Source organism: Dysidea avara, chromosome 1 (genome assembly GCF_963678975.1).
Source record: "Dysidea avara chromosome 1, odDysAvar1.4, whole genome shotgun sequence".
Taxonomy (NCBI): Eukaryota; Metazoa; Porifera; class Demospongiae; order Dictyoceratida; family Dysideidae; genus Dysidea; species Dysidea avara.
In genome coordinates, this window is record NC_089272.1 from 35,738,988 (window position 1) to 35,752,680 (window position 13,693).

The 13,693-nt window shown below is 37.1% G+C and overlaps 1 protein-coding gene and 1 long non-coding RNA gene across 5 annotated transcripts; both read right to left on the bottom strand.

Annotated features, from left to right (window-relative positions):
* Positions 1 to 9,087: 9,087 nt before the first annotated feature.
* Positions 9,088 to 10,812, bottom strand: LOC136263268 (uncharacterized). 4 transcript variants are annotated; one of them, XM_066057781.1, is made up of 6 exons: positions 10,389 to 10,812; positions 10,071 to 10,135; positions 9,982 to 10,010; positions 9,802 to 9,894; positions 9,294 to 9,358; positions 9,088 to 9,234 (listed from the first exon to the last, which is right to left on the bottom strand). In XM_066057781.1, the coding sequence occupies exons 1-6, from the start codon at positions 10,397 to 10,399 to the stop codon at positions 9,159 to 9,161; spliced, it is 339 nt and encodes a 112-aa protein (XP_065913853.1). In that variant the 5' UTR covers positions 10,400 to 10,812; the 3' UTR covers positions 9,088 to 9,158. The 4 variants fall into 4 exon arrangements, with proteins under 4 accessions (XP_065913853.1, XP_065913861.1, XP_065913870.1 ...); XM_066057789.1 differs by having other exon boundaries at positions 9,802 to 9,934; positions 10,389 to 10,808; XM_066057798.1 differs by having other exon boundaries at positions 9,802 to 9,934; positions 10,071 to 10,338; positions 10,389 to 10,808.
* A 13-nt stretch (positions 10,813 to 10,825) lies between these two features.
* Positions 10,826 to 12,164, bottom strand: LOC136263293 (uncharacterized). Its single transcript, XR_010704543.1, has 3 exons — positions 11,467 to 12,164; positions 11,252 to 11,418; positions 10,826 to 11,125 (listed from the first exon to the last, which is right to left on the bottom strand). It is a non-coding gene; the product is annotated as an uncharacterized lncRNA (long non-coding RNA).
* Between the last annotated feature and the right edge of the window lie 1,529 nt (positions 12,165 to 13,693).

A 13,693-nucleotide genomic window follows, 5' to 3' on the forward strand; every position in this document is an offset into this window, starting at 1 on the left:
TTGTGGATTGTCAAAATCAGCTGTCTGTATATACAAAGGAGTGCAGGGTGAGTTCAAGGTGGCACCCCTTCTTTATACATCCTAAGGAATCACTGTACAAATTTGGTGATTAAATCTGCTGTGTCATGATCAAATCCATAAGTTATATACTGAACAATGGAATTAACATAGGTCATTGAACTCTTTGGTGAATTTAAAATATTTTGGGATCCTCACTGGTACATACTGTAGCAAAGTTATGAACTGGTATAAGACTCTGCAGCTACAGTGCTGCTATATAGTATGGAGTTTGATGAACAATCACTTCTGTTTTTGATATAGATGAAGAAACTCATTATTTAATTATCAATTTGACTGGGTCCTAACATCCTCAAGGGACTACACACCATCCAAGTCAGGGGCGGATCGGGGGGGTGGGAGGGGGGGGGGGGGGGGCTTTGGGGGCTGAAGCCCCCCCTTTATATTTAGGCTTTACTTGATCAATATGCTGAGTATTATAATGAAATTTTGTCTTAGCATAATTATATGATCACTAATAATACAAATACTCATAAAACCACCTTATAAACATCTTTCCAAGGTATTATCAGTGGATTTATGCTAAAGTTAATGCAACAAGGACCCGGATCAGCATTGGAGGTGCACAAGATCGAGATACTCTAATAGAGCAGTCAGCTAACTACTCTAATAGAACATTCACTGGAAACATGCAGTTGGTTCTGTTACGGAATTTTTCCAAATCTTCCTGCACCTATACATACAATGAAGTGTATTGGTCTGTTTAAAGGGCTTCATTCATCTACTTGTGTAGTTAATATGTATGACAATACTTAATTCAGGTACACAATTTCCATTGAAAATGCTCTCAGGTTCAATCTTGTATTGTCCAAATTTCAAAATTTTCCACTTTCAACATTATTATTCTAACATGCACCTATTCAGTGTTGTGCAATTGTGAGAGGGTGCATCATGTACTTGGTTTCCTGTACCTACCCATTAGTAAAATACTTCAGAGTCAGAGAGCCATACCTATAATCTAAAGGCAGTATATAAAATATCTACAGGCAGAAAATATTAGAAATTTTATGTGGAAATGTCTCCAAATTGCAGTATTTTAGTATCTATTTTTCAAATTTTTCCTAGGAGGGGCATGCCCTCAGACTCCTCTAGTTCCAGCATGCTTCCAATGCTGGGAAGTGTGATTCGCACACCTCTACCCAAGAGATTAGTACCTTGAGTTAGCTCCCCCCTTTTATAAATCCTAGATCCGCCCCTGCAAGTATAGATATAAATGCTAGTTTTAAACTTGCAAAATGTGTTAGATACTGTAGTATTATACCCTATAGCCAGCACTTCTGCTTATCCATGTGATCTTTTCTCTTGGAATGCAAGAAAACTTACTATGACTTTCCACCCTCTTATAAGGACCATAGACTTAAAAAGCATGTAAGGAATTAACACTAAGTGATTTTAATTTCAAGTTGTTGATGTGTGTATAGACACATAGTTAAGCATGAACATGCACGTATGCATGTGTGTATGTAGCAATATTCTGCATAGTGATGCATATACATGTATTTATATGCTTGTGTGATGGAAATGATTTTGTATGGATGTTGATGTTCTTTGTCCCACTTTTCATAGTTGTGTGTGTTTGGGTAGATGCCATCCCCATCATTTTAGAACACATTGTGCATTCCGTTGACTAGAGGCAAAAATCCCATTATACAGTATGATAAATGAAACAGTAGGTTTGTGTGGTAGTAGAGTACTTTCTCAGCAGGTGCCTGTGGTGCAACAATTAAATCAATAATTTTAATGAGTCTTTTATCATACCCAATTAAAGATTCCCTAAATTCTTTATAGTTGTGTAAGTTACATCAGTAATCCGGCTTCTAAACTCATCCATTGAAATATCCAAAGAATTACATTTTTCACGTCTCCTGTTTTTCAAGCTACTGAATGCAATCTGTTGATATACTGTAACCATCTATAATGCTCTCCCATTTGAACATCAAACAGTGATATGTTATTGCTATTATCAAATATGGACCAATGGTTACTGTTATCTGCACTATTGTATGGCCTACAGATTCATCCTTGTATAAAGGGGCTACATGAACTATTAACAAGTTTAATATTAACAAGAATGACTCTTGGATGTTGTTAAATTTATCTTTAAATGGTTTCAGAATTCCATGCTCAGCTAATACGTATTATGCACAGTAATATTAGCAATAGCCAACAAGCTGGCATCCCTAAATAGACCTGATAAGGCAAGAACAATTGCAAGCTGTAAACCTGTCCAATAGAGCACTTTGTCTTTATAAGAACTGAAATGTGTATCCAGCAATGGCTTAAATGTAGTCACCAACATAAATTAAAGTATGACAATTTTCTTGTGCACAGTAGTAACAAATTGAATGGGCAACAAAACGAAGAAGATAACTAAACAGGCAATGTGAATTTTAATCTAAATAGTGCATGGAGCAACAGTATCAACAGACCAAATGTGTTGATTGTACCATTGATAACAGTGAGGTTGAGAATGAAAAGTACTAACACCAAACCAATACCAGCTATTGCTAAAGGTGTTATGATTAATAAATAAACATTGGAACATTCCATGTACCATGATGAGCCAAATACAGCACTGACATCTCCCGCACAGCATATCAGACATGTTAAAATCACACTGTGAGTCAGGAGTGCACAGGTTTAGTCTAATGAGACAGTGTACATACGTATTATGAGACAGAAAAATGTGTAAACTATTTCAATATCCTCTTGGAACAGAAAACATGTAAAACAATAAAAATTTGGACCAGGTATGGATCAATATGAATAAAAGTTGGTGGAAATTGTTTACAAGAGAGCAGAATTTCTTTGTATGGCTTCCTGACATGTAAATTCCTGTAATTATGAGACAGCTGATCACATTATAAGATGGTTATACTTTCAGACTAGGGGTGTAGCCAGGTTTTTTGAAGGGGGTTTGGATTTAATGTCTTAAGGGGAAGGCCTGGGTGCTTCCCCTAGACCATGCATGTTTGAATGAAAATGATGCATACACAAAATGCACCCTTATGCAGTAATATTAAAAGGTGTTGTTTGTGCATCTAACTAGCTAAAACCTACACACTGCAGTGTATTCAGCTTCTATAAATTATAAACCTATTGTAAACTAACTAATCTTCACTTTCAAACAGCATACTGACATCCAACTTCAATTTCCTAGCACACAGAAGCCCTCCACACTCGAGTCCCTTAGTTGGCAATACTTTTCAGCTATACATTATCTAATCCAAAACAGCCAAGCTGTAAAAAATATTGTGGCCCTCAGCTATGGTGAAAAAAGATGTGAAATCCAAGGTGGCGGCCAAGAAATGGCTGTGATGGTGGGTTAATTAATAACAGGTGAATTTGTTGCCGCTTGGTCTTGACACAAAATTAAAATTTTAACCATTATAGCTAATAACCTACCATCACAGCCAGTTTTATTCAGTTCAACTTAGTTTGCAGAGGTAAGCTGCAGCCAACATGTTTGTAGCTGTAGTCTTAGCAACCAGTATATTTGTCGAGGTCAGATAGCAGCCAACATATTTGTAGCTGTAAACTTAGCAATCAGCTAGTATGTATGTAGAATTCAGCTAGCAGCCAACATGTTTGTAGCTGTAGTCTTAGCAACCAGTATGTATGTAGAGGTCAGCTAGCAGAAAACATGTTTGCAGCTGTAATCCTAGCAACCAGTATGTGTACAGAGGTCAGATAGCAGCCAACATATTTGTAGCTGTAGACTTAGCAACCAGCTAGTATGTGTGTAGAGGTCAGCTAACAGCCAATATGTTTGTAGCTGTAGTCCTAGCTAGCAACCAGTATGTGTGCAGAGCTCACGATCAGCTAGTAGCCAACATGTTTGTAGCTGTAGTCCGCAACCAGTATGTGTGTAGAGATCAGCTAGCAGCCAACATGTTTATAGTTAGCAACCAGCATGTTTGCAGCTAGCCAGCTATAGCAACCAGCATGTGTGCAGAATTCAGCTAGCAGCCAGTAACTGCTGTTAGCAGCCAGCCAATGGCAGCCTTCTTGTTACACCTGCATGTTTGTTGGTCCACATCTAGCAACCAGCTAGCAACCTTCTTGCTACATCTATCAACAGATTCAACACTCATGTTACACCTTTAATCTACCACATGTTAGCTGGCAACCTGCATAATATGAGAGGTGGTCTGCATCTGTCTGATTTATTAATCTATCCTGGATTGGATATTCTTATGCAGTTGAATGCACGCATGCTCGAAAGCACTGATAGTTGTACAAAACAGTACCATGTCCTGTGCACGTGACAATACAGCAGAGCAGGATATTTTATACATGTCAGATATTTTAAATGCAATACCAACTCTAGTCTGTGCACACAAACTGTTGTAGCTATTATAAACTGGCATCTGAATTTCAATTCACCAATTGCAAACACAGCAGATTTGTATGTAGTGGCACTGTCATGAGTATTAGTGAAAGTAAACAATAACCTCCAACTCTTGGTATCCATCGTCCCACCTCTGGGTGGCTATCACATACTACTATATTGTCCTGGTTTGTACGGTACATAGATCATCATAACTCACTACACTGCTTGAAGGTTCTTAGTTTACTAATTTGTTAAGATGCCTTACTGTAGTTATACTGATAGTAAAGTGTCAGTAAACTTAAGTATATGGAACATAATTATTTTACTAAGTTTTAAACTCTCAGTAAAACATCAGTGAATGCGGGTTTACTGAAAAACTACTAAAATAACAAACAATTAACTGTTCCATATACTGGGGATATACCATTGTAGTAAACTAAGATACTTCAAGCAGTGCTATTTCACTACATGCAATAATGTATGCTAGAATATTGTATGTACAGTTGGACTTCTCTTATACTTATAGGACTTAAGATCCATGTACATAGCTATATATAATTATATAGAACAATGCTGTATTCATGATTGTCATATTCCATAATCATAATATGCATGTCAAACTTGTCATTATTTTCTGTAAATTCTTTACAAACCTCAGTAACGTCAAGAATTTGTATAAGGCTACTTGAAACTCTATAGGCTGATCTTTATAGCATAATGATAGGTCTTATTGCATGGCTTATCTGGTGCAGTCAAATACAGGAAATTGCAAATGCTGAATATACAGTTAATTGTTTCATTTAACTTATTGTTGTTAATACCATAATCCTGTTCTCTTACAGATATTAATTTTACTGTAATAGTTACTGATTGTTGAATAGGCTCTAAAACTTATAGCAACTATTCCTTCAATACCAACATTGGTTATCATGTATATTGGCAAATAACAGACTTACAGCGGTAAAGAATTACTGATCCATTGAAACTGTTTATGTCATTGTACAATTGTGTGCTAACATACATCACCATTTTCTGTAAAATTAATATTTCAAACTTTAATTTGATATTTTCAAATTTAGCAAACACACTTGTAGAGGCAGTAAGTATAATATGACAAGGGTTCATGCCGATGAACGAAATGTCAGTAACATTTCATAGTAACAAGTCAGTACTGAGGTGATGTTGACTTGAATTTGAGTATGAGAGGTGAAATATTTATCAGAGTTGTTGACATAGTACTGGAGAGTGTGATGAACATTCTCATCATTATCAGGTTTTACAAAATACTCATTATAATTCAATCTGCATGTCAACAATGCCAATAATAACATCACAAAACATTCCTGGTGGCATTTTGCTCTATTCTGTAGCAGACAAAGTGTGTTATGTTACTATTCAAAATAACACTGAGTTGCTTGTGAAGATCATACTCAAGATACTGTTTGTAACATGCTAATGCACCCAAAAACTAAGCAAATGGGAACAAGGATACTATCACATACATGACACAACAGACCTAAGTCGTATAACTTTTTCATATGAATGGAATATCTGCACATTATTACAGTAGCTAGAAACAATGGCAAGTTATGTAGTCTTGTACTAAATATATATAGTCTCTAACTACATGAAAATGGCAAAAGTAACACATGGTAAGAGAAACTACATCATGATGAGATTTTGAACTGCATAAGCAAATTGTTGTCATACCTAACTGTTTTTATACACCACATACATTGCAATATGACTTCTGTGCAAATCAATATTAATGTGTATGTGTGCAACTGTACAAGTGCCAATATTCATATTTCCTTGGTATACTCATAAAGCAGAAGATATTATAAAAATACAGTGTATTAATGGATTCAGTTAATTTTTACCCTTTCCTGCAAATGTATCATAGCCAAAAACTAATAACCATACAAATTCAACTTGACAAATATTAGCTACACGATTGTAATCATGCACTTATTTATGGTTGCAGGAGGACTATGTCCAGCAGTTTCTATTTACAGTTGATAATGGAACAACATAACGTGCTACTATTTCACAATGTTGCTTAACTTTTGATATACAGTGTGCTTTCAATTAGTGACCTGTTTACAAATTAGTCAGCAATGGCAGCAAGCAACAATTCAAGTTGTGGAGTTTTTAATAGGTTGGTACATACGTAATCTTATGTTCATTATGTACTGTAATGGTATCATGTACAACTAGAAGACATATTATGTTCTTTGTTACAGTTTATACAGAGTGAAACCAGTTCCACGGCAATTATAGCTCTACCTAGTTGAGATGATAATCACACCCAGCAATTTTCATGGATAAATAAATCTTACTGATTAGGTAGCAACTATAGTATAATGGTTTACTAGTATCCGTAACTATAGCAATATTAATATCTTCTTTCTAATGTAGTATTAAAAATAGTAGCTACCATAATACTACAGATTGATGATCGCTAGTCTAATCACAGATTTACTACACTGCAGAGTACAGGGTATTATAATACTATACATGATGTCTCTGTGTGCCAGAGAGTACACCTTTAAAGTGAAAACTGAGAAGACTTGTGCACATGGAAAAGTGTCAGGGGTAGCTATAATGTACAACTTACTATTTCGGGTAGCATTCACCAATATATTGACAGTCAGACATCGAACTGGTTAATGGAAGTTTTAGTCTTATGGACTGAGCCTTCCAGCCATGGTCCTTTGTTGGCATTGGCTACATCAATTGAGCTACAGGGGCAGATCTAGGATTTCCCAAGGGGGTGCTAAGCTAGGGGAATCTATATGTAAATTAAGAAAAGTAGCAACTGGTACAACTGGTGTAGCTAGTACATGCAGTGTGCGAAGTACACTCACATGCATGCTTTTTTCAGAGGGGTCTGGGACATGAACCCCACAGGAAAAGTTTTCAAATTTAGCCTACCAAGATTGAATTTAGTAATAATTTTGACTGAATTTTATTGAATAAACATAAGCATTGTAAGCCACTTTAAACTAAATATTCTAATATTTTCTAGCTGGCAATGGCATAATACTACAGCTGTCATTTAAAGAGCACAACATAAATATTGCAGAGTTCAAAGTTGAATTCCAAGGGGCCTATGCAACCTCCGCAAGCTGTATTGTTTGATTATCGATGCTAATGAGTAATAACACTAAAAGATGAAACCATGATAAAGAATATTCTATGTTCACACTGTAGTTATTGTAAGGCCCCTATTTGGTGATTATTAGTTTCTCATCCACCGCCCTCATCCTTCTTAAGCTTCCGCATGGTAAGCCATTATTTACTCTGCGCATGCTCAGAAGAACACGTGATACCAAACTGTTATAATTTTTGTTGATGAACGCTACAATGCGCTATATATCACCAGGAGAACTGTTGTTTTCCTTAGCAAATTGCTGCAGTGCCAGTTGCAATCGTGCTCTATCGACTTCATCAAAGCAGGCTTTCAGCTGACTGTCGAAAAACAGTCGGCGATCATGAAAAGTAGTGAAGGAAATGTTTGTAGTAAGAAAAAAAAGACAATTTGGAAAAGGTCTGTACATCAGTGTGTTAATATTATAAAATAATGGTATAATGGTAATACCCTCCCGCCCGCATCATAATAATTAGAAAGGCTGGATGAGAAACTAATAATCATCGAATAGGGGCCTAAAGAGTAATTTCTTTGGTAGTTGGAATTAGGTGATGGTATACTTTTGCCAGTAAATTAAATGTTGATAACTTTATAATACACCTAAATCAAGATCAAGACTCACGGTAGTGAGTCGCGCGGCCAAGAAACTACAAAGCGCACGCCCAATTAAAACACGCGCGGCCACTACTGTTTACGTGTAGGGCCGGTTTCGCAATATTAGTCCTAAATTACGCAACATCTCTCAATAGATTTGCATTGCGTTACGTGATAAAAAATCTTTAGGAGTCGTTATCATCATCATAGTTTTCTTGCGACCTCGCTAAAATAAAAAAAGTAACCATCGCAAAATAAAAAAAATAGGCGTATTTCACTTTATTTCTCTACCTTATGTTACAACTACTGTCACGTTATACCAGTCAACCAGTCAACATAGCCGTGTTTGTATAGTCCATCTAGCACTGACATTATTCAATCCTGGTTTGCCTATACGCGTATTTTCTTCAATCAACCTCTAATCCCTACAATAACTTTTAAAGACACGACGTGGACACAAACTCTAATGCCTGATAAACAAGTTGTGACAGCATGCTGAACCGTAAGTTCCCTAGGGATGGCGTTTTAAGCAGAAATCTTTTAAATTCCATTTAGTACCACACCCCATGCGAGCGTTTATAAATCGCCAGTTGTCTTATGGTTTGAAGAACAAAATCACTAGCGAAGGTGCTTTAAGCATACTCTTCAATTCTCTATTTACATGTACTTTTTAATAGATTAACCACAAAGGCCGATAAGGTGAATACAAAAGGTAACAAGCCTTTAGGGGTTACCACCTCTATGTAGTGTGTACCATGTAGCTTGTGTTGTGGCTTTCATTAAGTATTATGCACACACAAATGGTGCAACAAAATTTTGTAATGGATTGCTCAAATGTGGTTGGTGGTGTTGTGGCTCGAATGTGGTTCGTGGTTTGCCAGTGACCATGTATGAGTTGGGGTTGGTCCACACAACTTACGCAATATTCAAATTTCATGATGGCCATGATAATTTCTTGCCATATGGTAAACATACAACAATGTGTAACAACGTTAATTAACATCACATCAAGACTTGACTAAAAATAGTTCCAACAATAGTGATGATTTCTTGTATGTCAGCATGACGATACTGAGACCTGTAAAAGAATAAGCAGGCACTGAAGTTAACCTTAAATTAAACACTCATGCAACTGACCTGGAACATCGGTCGCAACACCAAAAACACTTGTTTCGATATCTGATGACACAATCCAGCAGGCACTGAATCAAAAGAGAATGTACAAAAAATCAATATGCCGGGCTGTGTCAATAATAGCATGGATAATCAAAATAAACAAAAATTATATCCCAGGCTAAGTGAATGAATAACATAACTGTTGGGTAAGCATGTTAAACCAGAACATTAGGACATTAGTCAAACCAGAACACTAGGACATTAGTCAAACAAAAGTACGATATCACAACTTGGTCATAATACAATGTTTGTACCACTGGACTTCACACTGGTTGCCCAAAAATTGTGCCATTCCGGGACAACAGCATAATATTATGAAACAAATAGTTACTACAACACAGAAGGCTTACTGTTGCACTGTCTACACTGATATACCATAATTTAAAACATAACAGGTGGGCATTAAATACAATACACTTAATATCTGGGTACTAGGAAAAATCACTAACATCACAACATGTAAACTGACCTGGAAATTAACACCCTTGATGCCACTACAGTCTACACTGGATACTTGTTCGAACCCATCAACACTATGCCTGATACATCTGAGTAGACTGACCTGCAAATTCACATCACTAGTATACAGTGATAATTGATAACTGCAAAAACAACAATTGCAATAATACAATTCTGTACGTCAACTGACCTGAAATTCATGACACTCAATACCGAGATCTGTAAAAGAATAAGCAGGCACTGAAGTCAACCTTAAATTAAACACACATGCAAACTGACCTGGAACATCGGCCGCAACACCAAAGACACCTGTTTCGATATCTGACGAAACAATCCAGCAGGCACTGAATTAAAAAGAGAATGTGCAAAAAATCAATATGCCAGGCTGTATCAATAAAGGATGAATAATCAAAATGAACTAAAAATATATATCCCATATGCAGATTAAGTGAGTAACATAACTGTTGGGTAAGCATGTAAACCAGAACATTTGGTCATTAGTCAAACAAAAGTACGCTATCACAAACTGGTCACTGATAATTGATAACTACAAAAAGAACAATTGCAATAATACAATTCCTCTGAATGTCAACTGACCTGAAATTCATGACACCTGTATCTTTGTTCCTGCATGGTCTCAACTTACATATGTGACCGGATTTCACATAACAAGGCTTCCACACACACAAAATCAAACTTACGTTTTTACCAGAAATGGATTGCTGGCCTAATACACTATCACATTCCACACTGTACTTCCTTCAGGACTGGCAAGTCTGGTTTCTGTGGCAGCTTTCTTCCGACCCTGTCAAAGCCACGAGTGGGAGATTGGCGCCATTGGATGGCCATGGCTTTGTGATAATGGTGTGTAGTGAGCTGGGACTTCACAGAGAGCTCACCAATAGTGTTCTCGGTCAATTTGGAGTGATTTGAGGGCCATGGGGAGCCCAAACTTGGCCTCTGGATTCCAATCGTCTTCTTACTCCATTTTATACCCGTATATTAAGACCACCATCCACCCCCACCCTCCCACCCTATTACTATCACCTGTGATATTATTACCCACTCGAGAAAAGCTGCCCAAAACAGAGCTAATTTTGGGTATCAGAAATGTATACACCCACTCAGTGATAGCTAGTAAATAGATGCATACTTGGTGCAAATTTTGCTTGCACAGCTGTAGGCACTGGGAAGTTATTACACAATGATTACTTAAAATCGCCATATCTCCTAACGAAGTTTTGTGCGTCGAAGCCGGGTTTTGTCAAATTCAGTCACATATGTACCATGATCACATTCAACTGCTAGTGGATAAACCAGTATGACCAGATGGCCTGCAAAAACCAACAAGCAGGTGTTAAATACAATACACATACCTAAAGCCTGGAATATGAAAAATATTATATAAGCATTATTCCACACTGATATAGTAATAGATTATAGGATGTTGTGGAACTTACCTAAACGTGTAAACTTGAACATGAGGACAACTGCATAATCTGGACACTTGGAATTGTCCATGCAATACCTGATGAACGACAAGTAGGTACTAATGACATTCACTTCAACATTTTATCCCAGCTGGGTGAATCTCTTGTAACTGAGTAAAAAGGTGTTTATTTTCCACCTGCAACCAAAGTTCTACATTTCTGTGGTTGGGTGTACATAAACTGACCCGGAAAATCAGTATGCCATAGGAGTATGGAAATAGTTCCTTTCCTTCTGTTGTGACATTACTTACAGCTGACTGGTAAATGATCATCAATGTCCCCATGGACCCCAACAATGAGTATACCAATAACTTCACAAGTTGGAATGAATTTCCTTTCAACATGTGGTGGAATGAATTTCCTTTCAACATCTGGTGGACAGGTCCAAAAACCCTATCGCACAAACACGGTGAATCAGTGTATGGCGATGTGACACGTTGCACAAACTTCACTCCTCGTTTCGTTAGCATTCAAGACCGGCATATATCATAGAGTCCCTCAGTATTCTTGATTCTTACTTTTTCAAGCGTTGCTCAAGCGATGTAGTTTTTCACGAGGGGCTCGAGTTTCTCAGTAAAGTCGAGCCGATTAAAGTACGCTTCACCATCCAGTTACATTCTTAAACCATTCAATTTAAAACCATGCATCATGAGTGTCAGGGACTTTCCACGAGATTTCCCCTAAATAGATCACGTGTTAGTTGTCAATCTGGTGGATTCTGGTGGTATACATGGTTCAACAATGCGGTAAGTGTAGTATAAGCTGTCAATGAATAATTGTTTGTGCACTGCTAAACTAAGTTATTTTTGTGTGATAAGCATGCTTGAGGAAGGGTCTGGGGGACGAGACTAATGTTTTGACAGCAGTTGATGGACAGCAGTTGATGATGGACAGCAGTTGATGATGGTCAGGCAAAGAACTGCGAGAAGAAATAGTATGATAGTAGGGAAAAATTTCCACTCCTATAGCTCTGCCTAGGGGCATTAACTAGCATTATCTACAGCTACTGTATTATGTTGCTGATATGTACATCCGGGCCAAGAATAAAGGTGAAAGTGGTAGTAAGGCTCAATCCTATTATTCTGCTGAACAGGCAAGGGAGTCTGGGACTCTGGGGACATGTTCCCTCAGGAAAGTACAAGTACTACAACTTTTTTGTTTTAATTGCTTCATCAAGTATAAAAATTTCAGTCAAAAGGTGATGATCGAGCTCTGGTCTTATGCACTGGTTGGAGTGGTTGTATCGATACTGCACTGTGACATCCTTGAGGGGTTAGTGCTGGCATTGTCCATGGCAATACTATTCCATCTCCCCGAGTCTTGATGATTGAGTTCTCCATTCCTTTCTCTGCTGCTCCAATCCTGAAGTTGTGACCACAGTCAAAAGGTGACGATCGAGGCTCTGGTCTTCCATCTATACTGTACTGCAACACCCTTGAGGGGTTAGTACCGGCATTGTCCATCGCAATACTGTTCCATCTCCCATATACAAGTCTTGATGGTTGAGTCCTCTATTCCTTTCTCTGCTGCTCTAATCCTGAAGTTGTGACCAAAATATTAAAAAATGGTTATAACATGATAAATGATTATGATGATAACAATTACAAATGTATTTATAGCTGTGTAGCAACTGTGAACTAATTAGGCACTTGCAAGTTTAATTAGGTTTCTGAAGCATTTAGCATGCACAGATATGAGATATATTCATGACGTGCAGGCAGTAAAGATAAATTTACTCTAATAGAACAGTCATACTACACCGTAAATTCATACTTCCGAATTTACGGTCATTATTATGTATGGATTTTACTGACTCTCCAAGATAATATTCTGCATTAATGTTAATTGCTCATTTCCAAAAAAATTACCTTTTAAACCAAATGTAGAGTCTATCACTGACAAAAATGAGTGATATCCACCCCAAAAACACCTTCGTTGTAAAAAAGGCACGCCCAAGAAACTACAAGTACCTGGAACCCAATGTAAAAAACAAAAAGAAAAATCAGCTTAGCTGAAGTGAAAAGTAACTGGTAACTTAAAGAGCTGATATCTGAAGCGGCTAAGAATACAATTACTAAAGTTTAATTCCTTGCAAGAACACCTTGGCTATAAAACAGGTGTATACATGAAAGTAACTGGCAACTGAAATGGCTGATATCTGAAGCGGCCAAGAATGAATGGTCATATATATACAACTAATTCAAAAATTTAACACTAAACCTTTATAATTCAGCTGTGTTCTATATTCACTCTTGCTGCATCGTAAAGTAATTTCTTTTAACTCTAATTGGCTGGTAATTTGGCCGCCTTTTTTTGCTCTATTATACTGACTATTAAAAAAGGCGGCCAAATTACCAGCCAATTAGAGTTAAAAGAAATTACTTTATGATGCAGCAAGAGTGAATATAGAAC

Bases quoted from the DNA above. Each gene is read 5' to 3' on its own strand.
- LOC136263268 (XM_066057781.1), bottom strand. The intron at 10,011-10,070 runs GTCAGTTTGCAT...ATTCTTTTACAG, and splicing joins TGTTGCGGCCGATGTTCCAG to ATCTCGGTATTGAGTGTCAT. The intron at 9,235-9,293 runs GTCAGTTGCATG...ATTCTTTTACAG, and splicing joins TGTTGCGACCGATGTTCCAG to GTCTCAGTATCGTCATGCTG.